Raw genomic sequence first — 19,491 nt, forward strand, 5'->3', positions numbered from 1 at the left:
CTATCTATCTATCTATCTATCTATCTATCTATCTATCTATCTATCTATCTATCTATCTATCTATCTATCTATCTATCTATCTATCTATCTATCTATCTATCTATCTATCTATCTATCTATCTATCTATCTATCTATCTATCTATCTATCTATCTATCTATCTATCTATCTATCTATCTATCTATCTATCTATCTATCTATCTATCTATCTATCTATCTATCTATCTATCTATCTATCTATCTATCTATCTATCTATCTATCTATCTATCTATCTATCTATCTATCTATCTATCTATCTATCTATCTATCTATCTATCTATCTATCTATCTATCTATCTATCTATCTATCTATCTATCTATCTATCTATCTATCTATCTATCTATCTATCTATCTATCTATCTATCTATCTATCTATCTATCTATCTATCTATCTATCTATCTATCTATCTATCTATCTATCTATCTATCTATCTATCTATCTATCTATCTATCTATCTATATATCTATCTATCTATCTATCTATTTATCTATTTATCTATCTATCTATCTATCTATCTATCTATCTATCTATCTATCTATCTATCTATATATCTATCTATCTATCTATCTATCTATCTATCTATCTATCTATCTATCTATCTATCTATCTATCTATCTATCTATCTATCTATCTATCTATCTATCTCTCTATCTATCTATCTATCTATCAAGGAACCTGGTAATGCCTCTGAGAGCCTCCAATATCCACTACAATGATATCCGACATATCATCATAATTGGAAAGTTGACCTATATTAAAAGGTAAGCTATTAAGAAGCGTAGCTGCACTATAATCTAGATCGTCCCATTTGTTCGTTTGCATTACACTTTTTTTAGTTTATTTTTTTATTTTAATATTTTAATAACACTGTTTGACATATATTTTATTTTTTCCATATTACATCATACACTTGTATTCTAAGTTTAAATAATTAAAGATGAAATTTTACGCTATTCTTATAATTATAGGGAATGGTATTTATTGAAAAATCTCCCAAAGATATCAGTTCTTGATGGTGATCCTCTAAGTCGAGCAGATTTGAGGTAAGTTAATATGATAACATAAGTAGCAAAGTTAAATGATACCAATCTAACCTTTAGTTGTTAACTATTGATTAAGCTCGCTATAATAAATAGATTTATTGCTTTAGATGATCAATTAAACAAAATAATCTGTTCAACTTACAGAGGACTGTCACTGGTCGCCAGAAGGGAAAAGCAGTTTTTTTTGAAAGGGGCTATCTGAGATTATTACAGATTCTGATTTATACATATATAGACAAATAAAAAATGCAAAAAACGAAATCAAAAGCGTTCCTTCTTGGGAGAAAATCCGGGAAAAAGTTTTTAGCTATTTTTAACCTAAAATTCACATTGGGAATCCTGCAAAAAAAAATATACAAATATATTAAACATGTCATTGCTCAGCTCCTAGAAGTGGTAGAAAAATGCTACGCATACCATTGGAAAGCTCATAACCTCTAGTTTTCATAAAGGTATAAAACGTTTGTGTACTATTATTAGTTTTTGAGCTATCCTCTAAAGTATACTAAAGTTTTAAAAATGCAGTTTTTTCATGAATTTTAAGTTTGATACTAGTTACTCAAACCTTTTAAAATTATATTGCTTAGCACTTAGGAGTTATATATTTATTTTATATAGGTACATTTGTATATTTTGTGTAATTTCAATTTTAGCTTAATTAAAAATTGTCTTTGAAATGCGTATAGTTTGTAGGGAGGGCGGAGTTTATACACTTATAGGAAATGAAATGCAGTATAAAATTTTGCCCTGGATGTTTTTGGGCTTGTTGTTATAGTTATTAACCTGATTATTTTTGTAAAATAACATGATTAAATATACCAGTAAAACCTTGAAAATTGAATTTTGGCACTTTCCTTCTCGGGGCTAATGGGGTAAAACAGCCCCTAAGACACTAAAATCTAATGTCTAAGCTTATTTTTAGAGATATAACAAAAACAACCAGGGCAAAATTTTATACTGCATTTCATTTAGTAGTGTATAAACTCCCCCCCTCCCTCCTTGGTTCTTACTAAAAACTATACACATTTCAAAGCTTAAATTGAGAGTACCTAAAATATACAAATATACCTATATAGAATAATATATATAACTCCTAGGTGCTAAGCAATTTAATTTAAAAAGATTTGTGTAACAAGTATCAAACTTAAAATTCAATAAAAACTGCATTTTTAAAACTTGTGTATACTTCAGAGGATAGCTCAAAAACTAATAATAGTACAAAAAAGTTATATACCTTTATGAAAACTAAAGGTTATGAGCTTTTCAATGGTATGCGTAGCATTTTTCTACCACTTCTAGGAGCTGAGCAATGACATGTTTAAAATGTCTTTATATCTTTGCAGGCTTTCCAATGTGAATTTTAGGTTAAAAATAGCTAAAAACTTTTTCCCGGATTTTCTCCCAAGGAGGAACGCTTTTGATTTCGTTTTTTGCATTTTTTATTTGTCTATATATGTATTAATCAGAATCTGTAATAATCTCAGAGAGCCCCTTTCAAAAAACTGCTTTTCCCTTCCGGCGACCAGTGCTCAGAGATTTAAAAGGATAAGACAATGGCTGATAAATTGATATATATGCCCACTGATGATACACAAAACTACCACGTCTGTAGATTACAGTTAGTGATAATACTTGGACACTCAACCTAATGAACCAACTAATCAAAATTTAATGTAAGTCCCCAAAGTTGTTGAGCAAACGAATAAGAAAACGTTAACATAAAACTTTGGGGACTAGTGTAATAAACAATCGAATATCTCATCCCTTCCGGCATGATTTTTCATTCACCAAATTCCTATTGGACCAGTTAAAGGATCTAACCTTTTATTTCTATTGTATTATTAAGTTTATGCGCATTTTCTTGAAAAACAAGGATGACAACATCCATAAAAGCGAAGCACTGAAACGGTAGGACAAACGGACATTAACACTTGTATAGTGTCAGAACTGAATAATCAGAATATAAAAATATAATAGTCGAAGCAAAATTATAAATAAAATTTGTTGAAAAACGCTAGATACAGGATAATGTTTATGGACATACTTTAATTTTTAGGACTTGATTGATTATAGAGATGCTTCGCTTATAATATTGTTCTTTGTTGTCCTAGTAATCAGTATTTAAAAAATCAGATTAATAGAATAATTTTATCTGATACAAATTTGTTGTTAAATACGTTGAAAATCAACATGTTTAAAATGGACGTACGGTCATTCTGGTAATGATTATAGAGTTGCTACGCTTTCTAAATCGTACCTAACTACATCAGGAATCATCATGCAAAGTTGAAATCGATAAGACAATTATAACATACCTAAATTAACGAATAAAAGCTATCTATCTCGGGCGGACTGACCCTAATTATAGAAAAGCTTCGCTTAAAAAAATAATTATTGACATTTTGACATTAGAATGGTGTTTGACAACCAAATAAGAATTAAGAAGAAATAGTTGTAATGAAAAGAAATATAAATGTATAGTACATGCACATTAATTTTATCTTAATGTCATTTGCAAGATTTTCAGATTATTTCACTATCTCTCTTTTTGCAATTAGGCATTTCGGGCCCCTTTTATTTTTTAAGAAATAGGATGACTACTTCGAAAGAAATAAACTTAATCTAAAAAATGTTGAACAAATTAATTTCTTATTTTGTATGCATTTTATTCATATTCCCAAAATAGAAACGTAAAAATAAAAATTAGAGTGACATAAGCACACAGCTTAAGATAAAGGTTAAATAATTAAGCCCTTGCTGAGCACTGATCCGCTCTATCTTAAATAAGAATGAGGTTTTTTTTATAGGTTAGGTCAGGTTGGATAAGGTTTTATTGGGTACTGGGTAGCCCCAACAGGTTAGAGTCCCTCATAGCGACTATTTAAACAAAGAACCTGCATCCCTCTTCCTATTTTATTTTATTAATTTGTTTTTTTAAATAAGGGGAGGGGTATTATAACTTTCTTCGGTAGCTTTTAAAATGCAATTAACCCTTAACGGTCGAGGGGAGGGGAGGGCCCCCCCCCCCCTTCGTTTTTTTCTATCTTAAATTACAGACCTAAAAACAAAGGCTGTTAAATAAAAGGGCGAAGGAAGCGAAATTGACTTAGACTTATAAAAGGTCGGAATTTCATGATCAAACAGGGTACTTGCACAAAAATTTTTAGCCATCTAGCTCTAATAGGGACTGAGATAATAGGGGGGGACCGATTAAGGTGCGTCAAGGGGCCCGACTGTAAAGGGTTAATGGTTCTAGTTATTTCCATTTACAAAATATGGGAATTACCAATTTTTTGTTTCTAGTTTTGTACATGACAGTTACACAAAACTGCATTGTTAATTTCTTCTTCATGAACATGTTACTATAACAAGGATGACATCACACACAAGTAAAAACAGCACAAAAATTCATGTATGGAGTTAAATTTTCAGATGCTATAAAAAAGAAGGAGAAGGAAAGGAAAATAAGATATGATAAAAAAAGAAAATCATGAAACGTTTACATATCAATATAAAAAAGTATTTAAGAGAATGACCGACAGACTGACAGACTAAGTAATTTGTATAATGATGCTCTTTGGTATACAAAAAATCAACAAACTATCAAAAAATTAGCCTGGAAAATAGCATATCCCCCATTGCGTTACGGACGGACGTACAGACAATGTGATTTATGGTTTATGTTTACTACTATAAAACAAAATATTCTATATTTTAAAGTACTTGATTTGTATTTTGGTAAGTTAAAATCTTCCGATCGCATTTCAAATCTTTGAATGCAATCAACTCCCATGAGTCTCTTTATAGTGCTTATATAAAAGTGGATAAATTTTACAATTTTTGGCCAAAGTTTGCCATATGACGTCTTATTTTTTAAAGGCACTATAAAGAGCTTCATCCCTCATTTATTTTCAGAGCTGCTAAAGTAAACCTGTGTCGAACCTGTATCATACTTTCTGCAAAGGTAAAAAAATAGGTTTTCGCCGGATATCCGGCCATTTTCAATATCCGGACGGATACCGGATATTAAAACTATAGGGTATTCGGATAATTTCAAATATTGGATATTCAATAATTTGCCGGATTTCAAACGTTGGTCAGATATCTGGCCGGCTCCGGATATCCGGCATAATAAATCAGCCGGATATCCGGTATCCAGCCAAAAAAAGTATCCGACTCAACCCTTGTAAATAATAATATCTAAAAGCATAGCTTGTCTACAATTATGACTGGTTCGTCTGTCCATAGTGGATGTAGATCCTTGTTTTTTTTTATCTTATTCTATATGTAACTCTGCCCAGAGAGAAGGGACTCTATCCCAATTTTGTATTGGGTCTTTGAAATAAGCTAATAGCGTAAAAAATGTAAAAACACCCGAATCCCTAAAAAGAACAGGATCAATTTTTTTTTTGTTCTTTTGTAGGAACTTGGCTGTGTTTATATTTCCAACGCTACTAGCTGATTTCAAAGAATCTATACAGTGTCAGGACAGGGTCCCCGCCCTGTGGGCAGAAGTACATATAGATCATGCCCCTTTTATTAGTTTACTTTAATGCTATAATAAACGGAATTTGGACATAGTAGCCTCGGATTAAGTAGCCTCCGGACAAAGTAGCTTCTAGGACAAAGTAGCTTTATGACATTTACTTAAGAAAAATAGCCTCCCAAGGAAAATAGGAAAATTTCTACAAAGAAAGAGATACATAAAGACAGACAGACAGACAGAAAGGCGTACAGAAATTGTAAAAAATATAAAAAGTATTTTTAAAAGAATTAGAATTGTAAAAAATCGCCCAACCATTTTATTAAAATCTACGATCCACTTTTTGTAAAATCTTCGAAATTATGATTTTTCGACACCTATACATCATTTACGTCAATTTGTTATGCATGTAAATATATCAAAATTTACACTTTTCTAGACTCCTGAGAAATCTGAGCCGGTTCTGGCGGATAAAGAGATAATAATGGCAGCGCTCAATATCAAATACATGAACTTTGGAGCAGATTTCATCAAGGTGAAAATTTTAAGTTAGATAGATAGAATGTTTTCATATGCATTTATACTGTTATAAATAAAGACTCTATAATCAATTTTGTTTGTCCTTCCCTATCTCTATGGGACAGGTGTGATTTTCGTCGCAGCTATTCTAGATAGACGACTGATTATTTTTTTTGAAGATTCTCTAAGCTAATGAACATCCAGTATGTAATTTATTTTCGTCGGTCTGTCAATCAAGCTACATTATCCAAATATTCATGTTTTTTTTTAAGACAGTCGTAGAGACAATAAAACCCAACTAATTATCTATAATACAAAGTTGAATAATGTCTGTCTGTTTGTTTGTTTGTCCCGAATGATCTCGCTAACCACTGAACCGATCAGGTTCTCCTTCTCAGGGTAGATTTTCATAGGTCTCGGGAAGGTTTATATCTATTTTGGAGGAGCGTACCACCACCCTCCAAAGATAAATCGCCCTTAGAAAATAAATTTCCCCCACCCCCCCAAAAAATTTAAATTTTTTTACTAAAATTAGAAATGGGGGAGGGGAACCTAGGGGCCTCTAGAGGCGCAGCCGCTAGTAAAATGTAAAGCAATAAGAACAGTTTGGATAAAATTGTACATTAAAAGTTTAGTTCAAACGTCATTTTCTTAAAAATAAAATCCTTTCAAATATAAATATTTACTTATTAATAATCTAGAGATTTATTTTGATAAACAGTTCTGAGAAATCTAATTGTAAATGTTGAAAACAAATTTAAAATTTGAAAATAATCTTATAATCATAATTTAACAGCTGAAAATTGAAGATAAATGGATATATTACAGCTTGGATATTACACCAGATTATCATTTACTCTATAAAGTGAACCTTGTAGCTTGCAAGAATAACAATCCCCACCCTTCCCCCTTTTACCCCCTCCCCTCCTACTGGAAAACGAACTGACCAATTATTAATGCCGATGTTAACAAACTAAATTGACGACAACTTTTTACTTGTCATAATATCCACGCATATTTCATCCAATACAATAAATAAATGTATATAAAATCTACATTGACTAGTTCCAGTAGTCAGGGCTTAGCAGCCGTAAATTAGCATCAAATTTAAACCTGTTTGGATACTTTGAAATTCTAAAAAAAGAGGAACTGTTATACTTGGGTCAAATTTAGACTTCAAGCTGATTTTATAAATGGTAAAAGGTCGATTCCCTGAAGGCTAACGTCCGGCTGTCGATCCCTGGCACTAGTTATATTTTGTTTTACAGAAAAAGAATTATTTTTATGCGTAAAATCATTATGAATAAGTAAAAATATATATAAAGCATTATATTTAATCAAAAACATTTTCGAGAAAAAACAAATTGGATTTTAAGGAAATATGAAAATAGAAATAATTTCTGAAATTTAGAAGTCATATTTTTAGAGACTTTTAAAAAATCATACTATGTCTTAAAATAAATGTATAAGTATAGATGTTTAACTCAGACAACTACCTGTTGTTGAAGACCTTTTTCGTCTGCTAGCAAATCGCTTTCTGCTTTTGTGCAGCGACTTGGCTATGTCAATATTTAAGACGCTATTGGCTGATATTCAAATACCCTATTGAAAGTGGGTACAGGATCCCCGCCCCGTGAACCGAGTAATATATAGTTCGTGCCCCCTCTATTCTTTTACTTTAATGGCTTAAACATAGGAATGAGACAATTTACAAAAACTCGTTTTGTTAAAAATCATATACATACATTCTTTTAAAAAAATATTTGTTCCATGGCCCTTTTCATTTTCTTATCAAGTAAAATGTACTTTACAATTCTTATAATAGATATTTCTCGTAACGTATTATAAACAGCTTTCCGCGGATATACAATGTACAAGTACCAGTTTTTTAGCCCCGAGATGCAGAAGGCACGGGCTAAAAAACTGGTTTTAATCTCATGATTGAACATTTTTATATTCGTAGAAAACTGGATGTAATAGGATGCTAGACATAATTTATCAGTATGGCTGAGAACCGGTTCTAATCCACTGGATATTAGTTGGGTTCGAAGCGATACGGGAATAGTTATTTCTCGTATCGTATTATAAACGGCTTTCCGCGGATATAGAATGTACACCACGGGACTAAAAAAACTAGTTTTAATCTTATGATTGTACATTTCTATATTCGTAGAAAACTGGATATAATACGATGCTAGACATAGTTTTTTCGTATTCATGAGAACCGGTTCCTATCCACCGGATTCAAATGAATACGAGAATAGTTATTTCTCGTATCGTATTATAAAGGGCTTTCCGCGGATATAGAATGTACAATTATAAGATTAAAACTAGTTTTTTTTAGCCCCGAGGTGCCGGAGGTACCGGCTAAAAAAACTGGTTTTAATCTTATGATTGTACATTTCTATATTCGTAGAAAACTGGATATAATACGATGCTAGACATAGTTTTTTGTATTGATGAGAACCGGTTCCTGTCCACCGGATTCGAATGAATACGAGAAAGACAATTAATGAGTTAACTTTTTGCACTACACATGTCCTATTAACAATCTACATAATAGGATATAAAGATTAATGATAAAAAGTGTTTTAATGAAGCTCATTGGAAAATAAATATATGGACAGAACATAGCAAGACTAATTTAAGACTAGATGCTCAGTAAAATTACTAGTGGCTACGCCCCTAGATGACTCAAGTGACAGTTTTGGTGTGGGGAGAGTCAACCCTCCTCATATTCAATTTTAAGTTTTAATAAGAAAAAGTAAAAAAAAATGTGGCAGATGATTATTCTAGTAATGATTTCTCTTAGGAGGGTGATGGCACCTTCTCTCCCAAATAGTTATAAACCTAGAACCTATAAGAAGCTACCTTTTAAGTAAAGGAAAACCATAACGGTACAGCTGATTTAAAATAATCCAATAATATTTTTTTCCATTAACTCTGTACAAACTTAGGTTAATTAATTACATTCTTTCTTCTACACTTTTTCTTTCTTCTTGATTTTCCAGAAATTAACCCTAATGATACAACTAGAAATAATAATTAATTAAGAAACTATTTAGATGTTGAATATATTTTCCACCAAAAGTGTAATAATATTTCTCGTATTCATTCGAATCCGGTGGATAGGAACCGGTTCTCATCCATACGAAAAAACTATGTCTAGCATCGTATTATATCTAGCTTTCTACGAATATAAAAATGTACAATCATAAGATTAAAACCAGTTTTTTTAGCCGGTGCCTTTGGCACCTCAGGGCTAAACAAACTAGTTTTAATCTTATAATTGTACATTCTAAATCCGCGGAAAGCCGTTTATAATACGATGCGAGTAATAACTATTCCAGTATGGCTTGGAACCCAATTAAAATCCGCTAAATTAGAACAGGTTCTCAGCCGTATTAAATAATCATGTATACCATTGTATTACAGATAGTTTTTTTTACAAAAATTTAAAAAAAAAATCAGAAGATTAATTCCAGTTTTGTTTTATTTTTTATAATTTTCGTTTTAATATTTGCGGCTTCTCTAATTAAAACAATGCTGTTAAAACATAAATTTTAATTAAAATTTGTCCACTTTAAATAAAACTCATGCATACAGATATTCTTGTTAAATCTGAGTGCAAATTATATTAGGGATATAGGTATGTGATTATGGGCAAAAAATAGGTCATGTTTTCATATAGCTCTGAGACTAGATGTCTCTTGAAAGTTTAGTCTTGCCTTTTTGTAAACTTTTTTTTATAAAAATAATGTGTAAAAAATGTTTGGAAATTCACAGTTACCCAATGTTAGTAAAATATGTTTGAATGGTGTACATTTTAAATAGTTTCAGAAATCATCAGTGGCGTGCGAACCGAAGGGGGCATTTGGGGCAATCGCCCCCCCCCCCCCTAGCGACCAAAACACACCCCCCTGCCCCCCCCCTAGCCACCGCCCCCCATGCCCCCCCTAAATGTTGAAAAATGCCCCATTTTGCCCCCCCCCCTGGTCAACAAAAATGCCCCTTTTTGCCCCCTACCCTACAAAAAGCAAGACTATCCCAGTTTCCAAAAAAAGATCAAGAAATACTCAACAAAAAAAATTGTTGGCGCTTCGCGCCAACCAGACAGTTACTATTCATTTAACCTTACCAAATTTTTTAATTAGTGTAGAAATTAGGTTATAATCTTTTTTCACTGAACATAACAAACCAGGTAATAGGAAGTATTTTATTTGGTATAATATAAACTTTTTACCAAAGAAATTTTGTACATCCCCAATGATGATACACAAAATTACCCCTTATATAGATTACAATTAGTGGATGAAATGTATGGAAACTTGACTTAATTAACCAACCAATCAAAATTCCATTAAAGTCCCCAAAGTTGTTGAGCCAACGAATAAGAAAATTTTATATGAATTATTTGGGATGAGTGTGATAAATAGCCCAAAAACCCCTCCTTCCCTGCATTTTTGAAGAAAAAAAATTGCGCTTTGCGCACTTCCAAATGGTTTCTGCTTTTTATCACATGCATTGTATATTTTGTTTTTATTTCTATAAAAACATTTGTAAACAACAAATATTTAATCAAAAAGTTATTTTATATAAAAAAGAAACAGCATTGATATTTATCTAAGCCTTTTTCTCAACACTGTATGTCTGTCTAAATGAATAACTATATATGATGTCATATTATTTTCAGGATAAGTTTATCATTTTTTTGTTTACATACCCTTACAAAAAGACATGTTTTTTATGGCAATTTTCATTAAAAACCCTTAAAACTAACTACACTATATATTCCTAACTTGATAAAATACGCCACTCTTGTTGTCTTTAATTGATTTTAGTTCAAAGGGGGAGTAAATATTTTTAGGTGCGCTTCACGCACCGCCCTTATAAATCATTGGAAACACCACTTAATGAAAAATTAACAGAGTTTTAAAGTGCCATTTAAAGAGGGTAGGATATGTTGATATAACTTTTTAGCTTCTCTATAATTCACTATGGCTGTCAGTACGTAATGCTAAGGGGGAAATGTGATTTTTTCAACTGCAATTAAAGATAGAAGGCTAAAACTTGATGTTAACATTCCCATCATTATGGAGTATAATTAACTTTTAAAAATTTATGGATGTTGGACTGCTTTTCAGGACGTTCTTGGCTATTTTTGTATCTTTTAAATTTCGGGTATAGTCCCTTTTGTGACATTGCCTCTTAAGGTGCATTTTGTCGTATTTTCACAGTAGCTTTTCCCCTATTTATAGCTCCTGCGGGGCCAATTGTCCAACCCTACAGGGAAATCACCTGCCCTAACTTAACCTAGAATAACCTATTAAAAGCTACTATGAAAATACGACAAAATGCCCCTTGCCACAAAAGAGACTATACTCCAAAGTTTTCCATATTTCTAAGAGATTTTTATATCTGTAGATGAAAGGACAAGTAATTTTTTTTATTTTTTACATAGTTCTTTATATCTTTGGTTTTTATGGTACGATAAATTTTTTTTGTGGATTATAATATTAAATTAAATAAAATTTCTCGCTGTTTCAAGCATCCAGTATGTAATTTACTTTGACTGTCATCACACAATATGCAGGAAAAAGGATTTGTGACTTTTTCTACCTAAAATGTATATTTATTTCAACAGATGCTCTTTAAATCTACTTGTCTGTATTCTTATTAATGATTTTTTGTGCTTTGCTACTTAAAGGTGTTGTCATCCTTGTTGTCATACAATAAAGAAATATTTAAAATCAGTTTTACATATTAGGTTAATTTTTGGTAAAATATTTCCAAAATGAGTGTTTTTATCTCCTCCCCCCCCCCAAAATTTTTTTTTAATGGGGTTATTCATCCTTCCTGCTGAGATTTTATAACATCCCCTTCCACCCATAAAAAATGTTTTGTGGTGGGGGGGGGGGGAGGTTGAATTATATTCTGTACTTTTTTTTCAAAGATGCTTTCTAGCTCCCTTCCCTTCGGTCATTGCAGGGTGGGGAGAAAGGATGGGGGAGAAGAGATGGGGGGGGGGGGAAGAGATAGGGGATATAAACGGGAAATAGGGATGGGGGAAGGGATGGGGAAGAAGGGATAAGGACTAGAAGGCCCATAATCAAATAATCCCACCCCTTAAAACACCCTTATTTAAAATTAGTATATGTAATCAAAATCTTCAAAATGCCCCCCCCTAGACAAAGTGCTTCGCACGCCACTGGAAATCATATGTATGTTGTAAATAATGGCAGTTGTACAACATTATCATATTATCCATCTTCCACCTCAATTCATTAATATAATAATTATTTTATTTATGATTGCTCTACCCACAATGTCTAAAATTAATAGATAGCTTTTATTTTTGTCTGAACCCTTTCCCCAGATATTAAATGTGTTAAACTTAAGTCATGGCACATTTACTTTGTGCAATTCTCTCTTACAACTTTATACGCAGAGCTTTGCACTTTTTCCTTTAATTCAAATATCTCTTTTAGCTCTCCTTTCTAAAGCAGCATAGAAATGTTTTATCATACTTATATAAGTCTATAATAGTTATTTTTAGACAGCTCTCCAAGAATATTCAAATGGAAAATTATTAGAATAAAACCAGCTTTGTTAGCTCCGAGAGTTAACAACGCCTTGATTTTGCCAGGGGGGTAGATATACCCCCTCCCTCCTCCGCCGAACACCTCTTTTTGTACTTGACAACTATAGCTCAGATATTTCTTTAGAACCAGTGATTTCGCCTCTAGCATCTAGAAGGGAAGGGTATAAGAATAGACTAAAACCAATTCAAGACTTGACTCTGAAATAAACACCATCCCAGGACCTATGTAAAGCTTCCCTAAAATGAAAACCCCAATCGGTTTATTAGTTATTTGCATTTTGACTTTAATTACAATTAAAATATTTTACTAAAATTGTTTGCTGTGTTCTGTTTTCTATTTTAAATTTCAATGAATACTTGATTTTTTTTTATATATTTAAGTATGCAATCCTAACTGCATTTCAAAGGACCATTAATTCTGCAATTTCCAGTAATTGTCTATTTGCATCCTAGCTATAGTTGAATGTATTGTACAGTGTTTTGTTTCTATACAAAAAAAATCTTATTGTTAAAATTTTAAATTTGAACAATGAGATGTTCAACTTATCTCTCATTACTATTCAATGTTTTCTTGTTTCATACAATTATGTTTTAAATTATTCTTACTATTTTAGAGCTGAATAAATTAATTTTACTTTCCCCATTTTTATAATTTTGAGGAAAAAAAAATTGCATATGGATGTTGTCCCATTTCCTAAAAATATCTTAAAACCACCACATGATCCGAAGGTATATACCATGATCAGTACAACCTAATTGATTCAGCAGGTAGAAGGATTTCAAGCTTCAGACAGACATTGTACTACTTTGTATATAACTAAGGGGTATGCCCCTAGCGCATCAGGAGGGTCAGTATTAAAGTGACAGAAAAGGGCTAGAAATAGCTTTAAACCATCCCAAGCGTTAAGTAAGAACATAAGATAGCCTAAAAACATCATATTACCTATGTGTGTAAAGCTTATCTAAAATAGAGAATTCAATCTATTCAGGAGTCATTGAGATCTTTAGCTTTAGACAAAAAAAATCTAACTACTTTATATAATAAGATCGATGATATATTGTTTAATTCAAATGTTTATTTAGATGGATGAGGATGGACAGGAGGAGCCAGAGAATTCTGATATCAATATCCACAATGTACCTATTCTACTTGACCTTGCATTTGCCAATAATGTTAGGTACCTAGGTAACTAAACTTTCTAACAATATTAGGTACCTAGGTATCAAAACTTTACAATTATGTTAAGTACCTAGGTAAATAAACTTTCCATTAATGTTGGGTGTCTAGGTAACTAAACTTTCCAATAATATTAGGTACCTAGGTAACTAGGAAACTAAAATTTCCAATAATAATAGGTACATAGTTAACTAAACTTTCCAATAATATTAGATACTTAGGTAACTAAAATTTCCAATAATAATAGGTACCTAAGTAACTAAACTTTCCAATAATATTAGGTACCTAGGTAACTAAAATTTCAAATAATAATAGGTACCTAGGTAACTAAACTTTCCAATAATATTAGGTACCTAGGTAACTAGGTAACTAACATTTCAAACAATAATAGGTACCTAGGTAACTAAACTTTCCAATAATATTAGGTACCTAGGTAACTAAACTTTCCATTTGCCAGTAATGTTAGGTACCTAGATAACAAAACTTTATACTGTGAAATTGGATGAAAGAGGGTAATTTTTTTCGGGTAGTTTTGACAAGTTATGTGTTTGGGTTCTAGTCAAATGCTCTCATTAGGTCAAACTGTTCCTAATTACAGACTATTTTACATTTAGTTATAATTAAGAAAACTTTGACTTAAGAGCATTTGACTACAACCCAACTTGCAGAATTATGCAAAAAAAATGACCCTCTTTAATTAGGTTATTAACAGAAGGTAATATTATTCTTGACCTTGTGAAAGCCAATAATGTTTTGCATCCTTTAGCATTACTAAGATTAAATAATTAATCTAGCATGTGTCAATTCTATTTGTACCTAGTTAACATTTGGCTTGTTTTATATCATAAATATTATCATTAGAAAATTAATCATAATTAAAATTTATGTAAAATAAGCTCCAACAAGCAATGACAGGAAGGCAAAGTGTTATTACAAAGAACTAATAAAAGTTATTTTGTTGATAGAAAAACTGTATTCAGATGAGCAAGAGATGTATATGTCTGATGTTGAATTGTATAAAACATTGCCTTTTGCTGGTGGAGTTGCCATGGCTAGGTAATCTAAATTGATATATTTGCATCAAATTTCATGTTCTCTAATGAAGTGATACTTTCAGCTGGCTAAAATAACGATACTCCAATTAACCCCCTTGAACCCATCCCCTCCCTTCCTATTGGATAAACGAACAGGCCAATAAATAAAGTTATTAATAGCAAACTACATTAAAGACAAATTTTTACCTCTCATAATATTCAAGTATATTCTATACCTATACATTTGTAAATTACAATAATCATAATTTTAGGGGTTTGTTAGATTCTCTGATGTCTGCAACATATTTTAATGCGTCTGGTAAGAAAATTTTTAACTTATTCAAATTGTGAAATAGGTAGAAGTCCTTTTCAGATCTCATTCATTCAGCGGACAAATTACGGATCTACTGCAGTTCACGGTAAAATATTGCTGGTAAGCAATATTACCAAAAATATATGAATTTTAAAGGCTGCTAACTGCCAAACGGCTGTACGTACAGATCATACCCGCACACTGTTTTAAGCGGCAAAAGAAGGCCTACAAATAATCTGGAATAGCCATAAATCAATAATGCATAATTATCTCGCAGTGCAGAGAAATGCGCGAAAAAGACCTATTTTACGTGTTTTTTCTTCAGTGAAGCTTTCCCTGTGCATAATTAGATCTTGGCTATTCCAGATTATTTGTAGGCCTTCTTATGCCGCTTAAAATGGTGTGCGGGCATGATCTGTACGTTCAGCCGTTTGGCAACTAGCAGCCTTTAAAATTCATAGATTTTTGGAAATATTGCTTACAAGCAATATTTTACCTTGAACTGCAGTAGATCCCAAATTACTTTTCAGAGAAGCTTCATACAGATTCTGGCAAGTTATACCTAATTTTTAGATTGGTAGAAACATTTTTAAACCTTCTTCCTTTTTCTAACCAAAGCAAGAATTTGTTCGGGTTAATAACCCTCTGGCTCCCCCTTCCTTTCTTTTGAGTTGACCTTAATTATGTTAGCTTAACAAAAAGTATTTGTAAAAACTAAAAATGTTCTATTACATATTTGTTATCATAATTACAAGAAAAATCTAAGTTGATTTATCTAAGGTCAAAGATTTTAGTTGAAGCCTATAAACATTTTTTTGCTATAATTAACTCACCTAATTTAATATAATTTTTTATTTCAGCATTGAGACTGTTAAGACAATGGGTTACAGGTAGAAATATTATTAAATTATCTATAATACAAAGTAGAATGATGTTTTTTCGTCCGTCCATACGATTGTTCCTTAAGATCTCGGTAACCACTGAACCGATTGGGCTCTACTCTTGAGGGAATGTAGATACTGGTCCTGTGGTGGTTTTAGGGTATATTCTTGAGGGTGGGACACCAGGGGCGTCCAAGCTTTTTATTTTGGGGGGGGTAAAATTTTTTTAAGGGGGGGGTAAATCGTTTTTTTTTGGGGGGGTAAAATGGCGCGCGAAGCGCGCCGCAAATTTTTGTTACCCCCCCCAAAATTTTTACCCCGGGGGTAAAATTTGGTTTGGGGGGGGCAATTTCCCCCCCTGAAACCTGTTGGCAGGGGTAAATTTAGTTTACCCCCCCAAAATTTACCCCCGGGGTAAAATTTTTTGGGGGGGTAATTTAAATTTTATTAAATATATAGTATTAAAAATGCGCGCGAAGCGCGCAAAAATTTTTTTTATTAGCGATTTTTTATTTTTGGGGGGTATTTACCCCCCCCAAAATTGTTTGGGGAGGTAAATTTTAAAGGGGGGGAGTAAAATGAAAAAAAATTTTGGGGTGTCTACGGCACCCCCAAAATCGTTTGGGGGGGGGGTAATCGCCCAATTACCCCCTTTTGGACGCCTATGTGGGACACCCCCCCCCCCAAAAAAAAACCCCTCAATTTCTTAATTGTTAATTAACTCCTGGGGCAAAGCCCCTAGTGGCTAGGGGCGAAGCCGCTAAATATTATAAAATATTATGCATCCAGGGTATGTATTGCAAAATAGGTGTTGAAAATTTCAAGATTATGCATAGATTCAACAAAAATTAGCATAAAATGCAATGGTAAACCTGAAAATCTATGCAATGATAATAAATTTCAATTTGGTATTATCTAGCAGAATATACATACTTTTTTCATGGTGTATATGTTTTCTTCTTGCTTTATATGCTTTCTAAAAAACACTAAAAATAAAAAAAAATTGTGCGTTTATTTAAAAACTGTGTACATACTTTTTTTCAAGAATGTTACTTAATTTACCCTAATTATATAAAAGTTTTGATACTTACAGAAAAAAAGAAATAACATATATAAAGCAAATTTTCATTGATATAAAAATTGCTTTTTAAACAGTGCATGTATATTGATATCTATCTATCTTTACATAAATAAAATTATTTCTATTACCCATAAGGGCTTTTCAACGCCCACAAACTTGCATTCTCCTCCAATTCTCATTAAAAGTTGTCATTTTGCATTTTGGCATGTTTACACAATTCTAATATTTAACTCACTTTGTATAATTGTCCAATCCATGATTTTTTACCTCGCTTTTTATGGATGTTGTCATCCTTGTTTGGATATCTTTACCTTTCGTCTGTAAATAAAATACTCACTAAAACTTACTTTAGTCATTCTAAAAGCGAAGCTTTTCTATAATAAGGGTCGGTACGTCCGAGACGGATAGCTTTTTTCGTTAATTTAGGCATGCTGAATTGTCCTGTCGATTTAATACTTTGCATGATGATTCCTGTAGTAGTTAGGTACGATTTAGAAAGCGTAGCAACTCTGTAATCGTTACTAGAATGTCCGTATGTTCATTTTAAACATGTTGATTTTTTAACTTTTTAACAAAAAATTTTTATTTGATATAATCATCCGATTGATTTGAATTTTGGAGTACTGATTCCTAATACAATAAGGTATAATATTATAAGCGAAGCATCTCTATAATCAAGTCCTAAAATATCAGTATGCACAGAAATCTGTATTTAAGAAGTTTTGCAACAAATATACATATATTTTTGTCAAAACATTTATATTTTGTAAATTCAGTTCTGACATGCTATAAGAGTTAATGTTCGTCTGTCATACCGTTTCAGAGCTTCAATTTTATGGATGTTGTCATCCTTGTTTAAATTGCATGTGAAAAAAAATTAATGTTAGATAATTATTTATAGTTTAAGTAATGGGGCATTTATCTATACCTATTTTTAAGAACATACACACAAAAAAAATTTCTTCCAAACGATCTTAGATAATATTTTAAAATCCTCAGAAGCCCGCCAAAAATGATACAGAGTGGGTTAAAACAGGGTCAAATGAATGAATAAAATTTGTTGGTGAATTTTGTGCCATCTTTATCCCTATGCAAATCCAGGAATAAATGCAAGTTTGCACTTTGCAAAAAAATACAGACATATACATACACACACATACGCACACACGCACTCACACACACACACTCACACACACACACACACACACACACACACACACACACACACACACACACACACACACACACACACACACACACACACATAGACACAATAATAAAGTAAAAGATTAAAGGGGAGAGAGTTAAATAGCTAAACTTTGATTAACCATTGAACCCATATATGATTGAAAGATTTGTAAGTAGCATGTAAAAAAAAGTTTTTACATGGTTTTTGAAAACAATGCTATAAATTTAAAATTAATGAGATATTTTCCCTGTAACAATGTAATGCAATACATTTAAGTATAGATGTATAACCCAAGTGGTGGGGACCTTTTCTACACTTTTTTTATCGACTTCGCTGTCTTTATATTTCCCACTCTGTTGGTTAATATTCAAAGACCCAATTAAAAGTCGGAACAGGTTCCTACCCACGTAGATAGAGTTACATATAGCTCGTGCCTACTCTATTATTTTACTTTAATATTGACACAATACTACGCACAAAATTATATCACATACACACATCATAAAACTACATAAGTAAGTAATTGCAAATAATCAATAACTCAATAAAGTTAACGTACAAAGGATGAAATATGCATTAATTTATAGGTGTAAATATTTAGTAAATAAAAAAGGCGCAGTCAACAGTGAAGTGATATATAAAACAAATCAAGTAATGGGTTTTATTTTCTGACGTAATCTTTATCTTAAAATTATCACTGATTTTCTGACACTGTAAAAATTTCATGTTAATATTTTATAAACCTAAACATGCAGTCATAATATCATTGCAATACCATGATGAAGTTAAATGTAGTCAGCAATGGCCATTTTTGATTATTAAATACTAAATATTAAATAAATATTATTAACAAATAGTCGTAAATATATCAGACCAAAGTCAGTAAATCAATTTAACTATTGAGACTGGAATTTATAAGAATTATATATCTTTCAATGGATGAAACTTGATTAAATCTTAAATAATTTTCAGCTGAAAGATACTGAAGATTTTATTAAACAAGGATGACAACATCCATAGAAGCGAAGCACTGAAACGGTAGGACAAACGGACAATAACAATGTATAGTGTCAGAACTGAATAATCAGAATAAAAATGTATAAATGTCGAAGCAAAATTGTAAGTAAAA

General features: G+C 31.8%; 1 protein-coding gene across 4 annotated transcripts in view; it reads left to right on the forward strand.

Annotated features, from left to right (window-relative positions):
- The window catches only part of LOC145329104 (calcium-activated potassium channel slowpoke-like), a 282,479-nt gene that overhangs the window by 233,175 nt on the left and 29,813 nt on the right, over positions 1–19,491 (forward strand). For all 4 annotated transcript variants that reach the window (XM_080173138.1, XM_080173139.1, XM_080173140.1 and 1 more), the window contains 8 exons: positions 713–802; positions 1,010–1,084; positions 5,000–5,048; positions 6,007–6,102; positions 13,771–13,873; positions 14,845–14,920; positions 15,171–15,217; positions 16,072–16,101. In XM_080173138.1, the coding sequence (XP_080029264.1) occupies positions 713–802; positions 1,010–1,084; positions 5,000–5,048; positions 6,007–6,102; positions 13,771–13,873; positions 14,845–14,920; positions 15,171–15,217; positions 16,072–16,101 (566 nt within the window). The remainder of the gene's footprint in view (positions 1–712; positions 803–1,009; positions 1,085–4,999; positions 5,049–6,006; positions 6,103–13,770; positions 13,874–14,844; positions 14,921–15,170; positions 15,218–16,071; positions 16,102–19,491) is intronic.

This window comes from Acartia tonsa, chromosome 9 (genome assembly GCF_053477335.1).
Source record: "Acartia tonsa isolate MP-2025a chromosome 9, ASM5347733v1, whole genome shotgun sequence".
In the NCBI taxonomy this organism is placed as follows: domain Eukaryota; kingdom Metazoa; phylum Arthropoda; class Copepoda; order Calanoida; family Acartiidae; genus Acartia; species Acartia tonsa.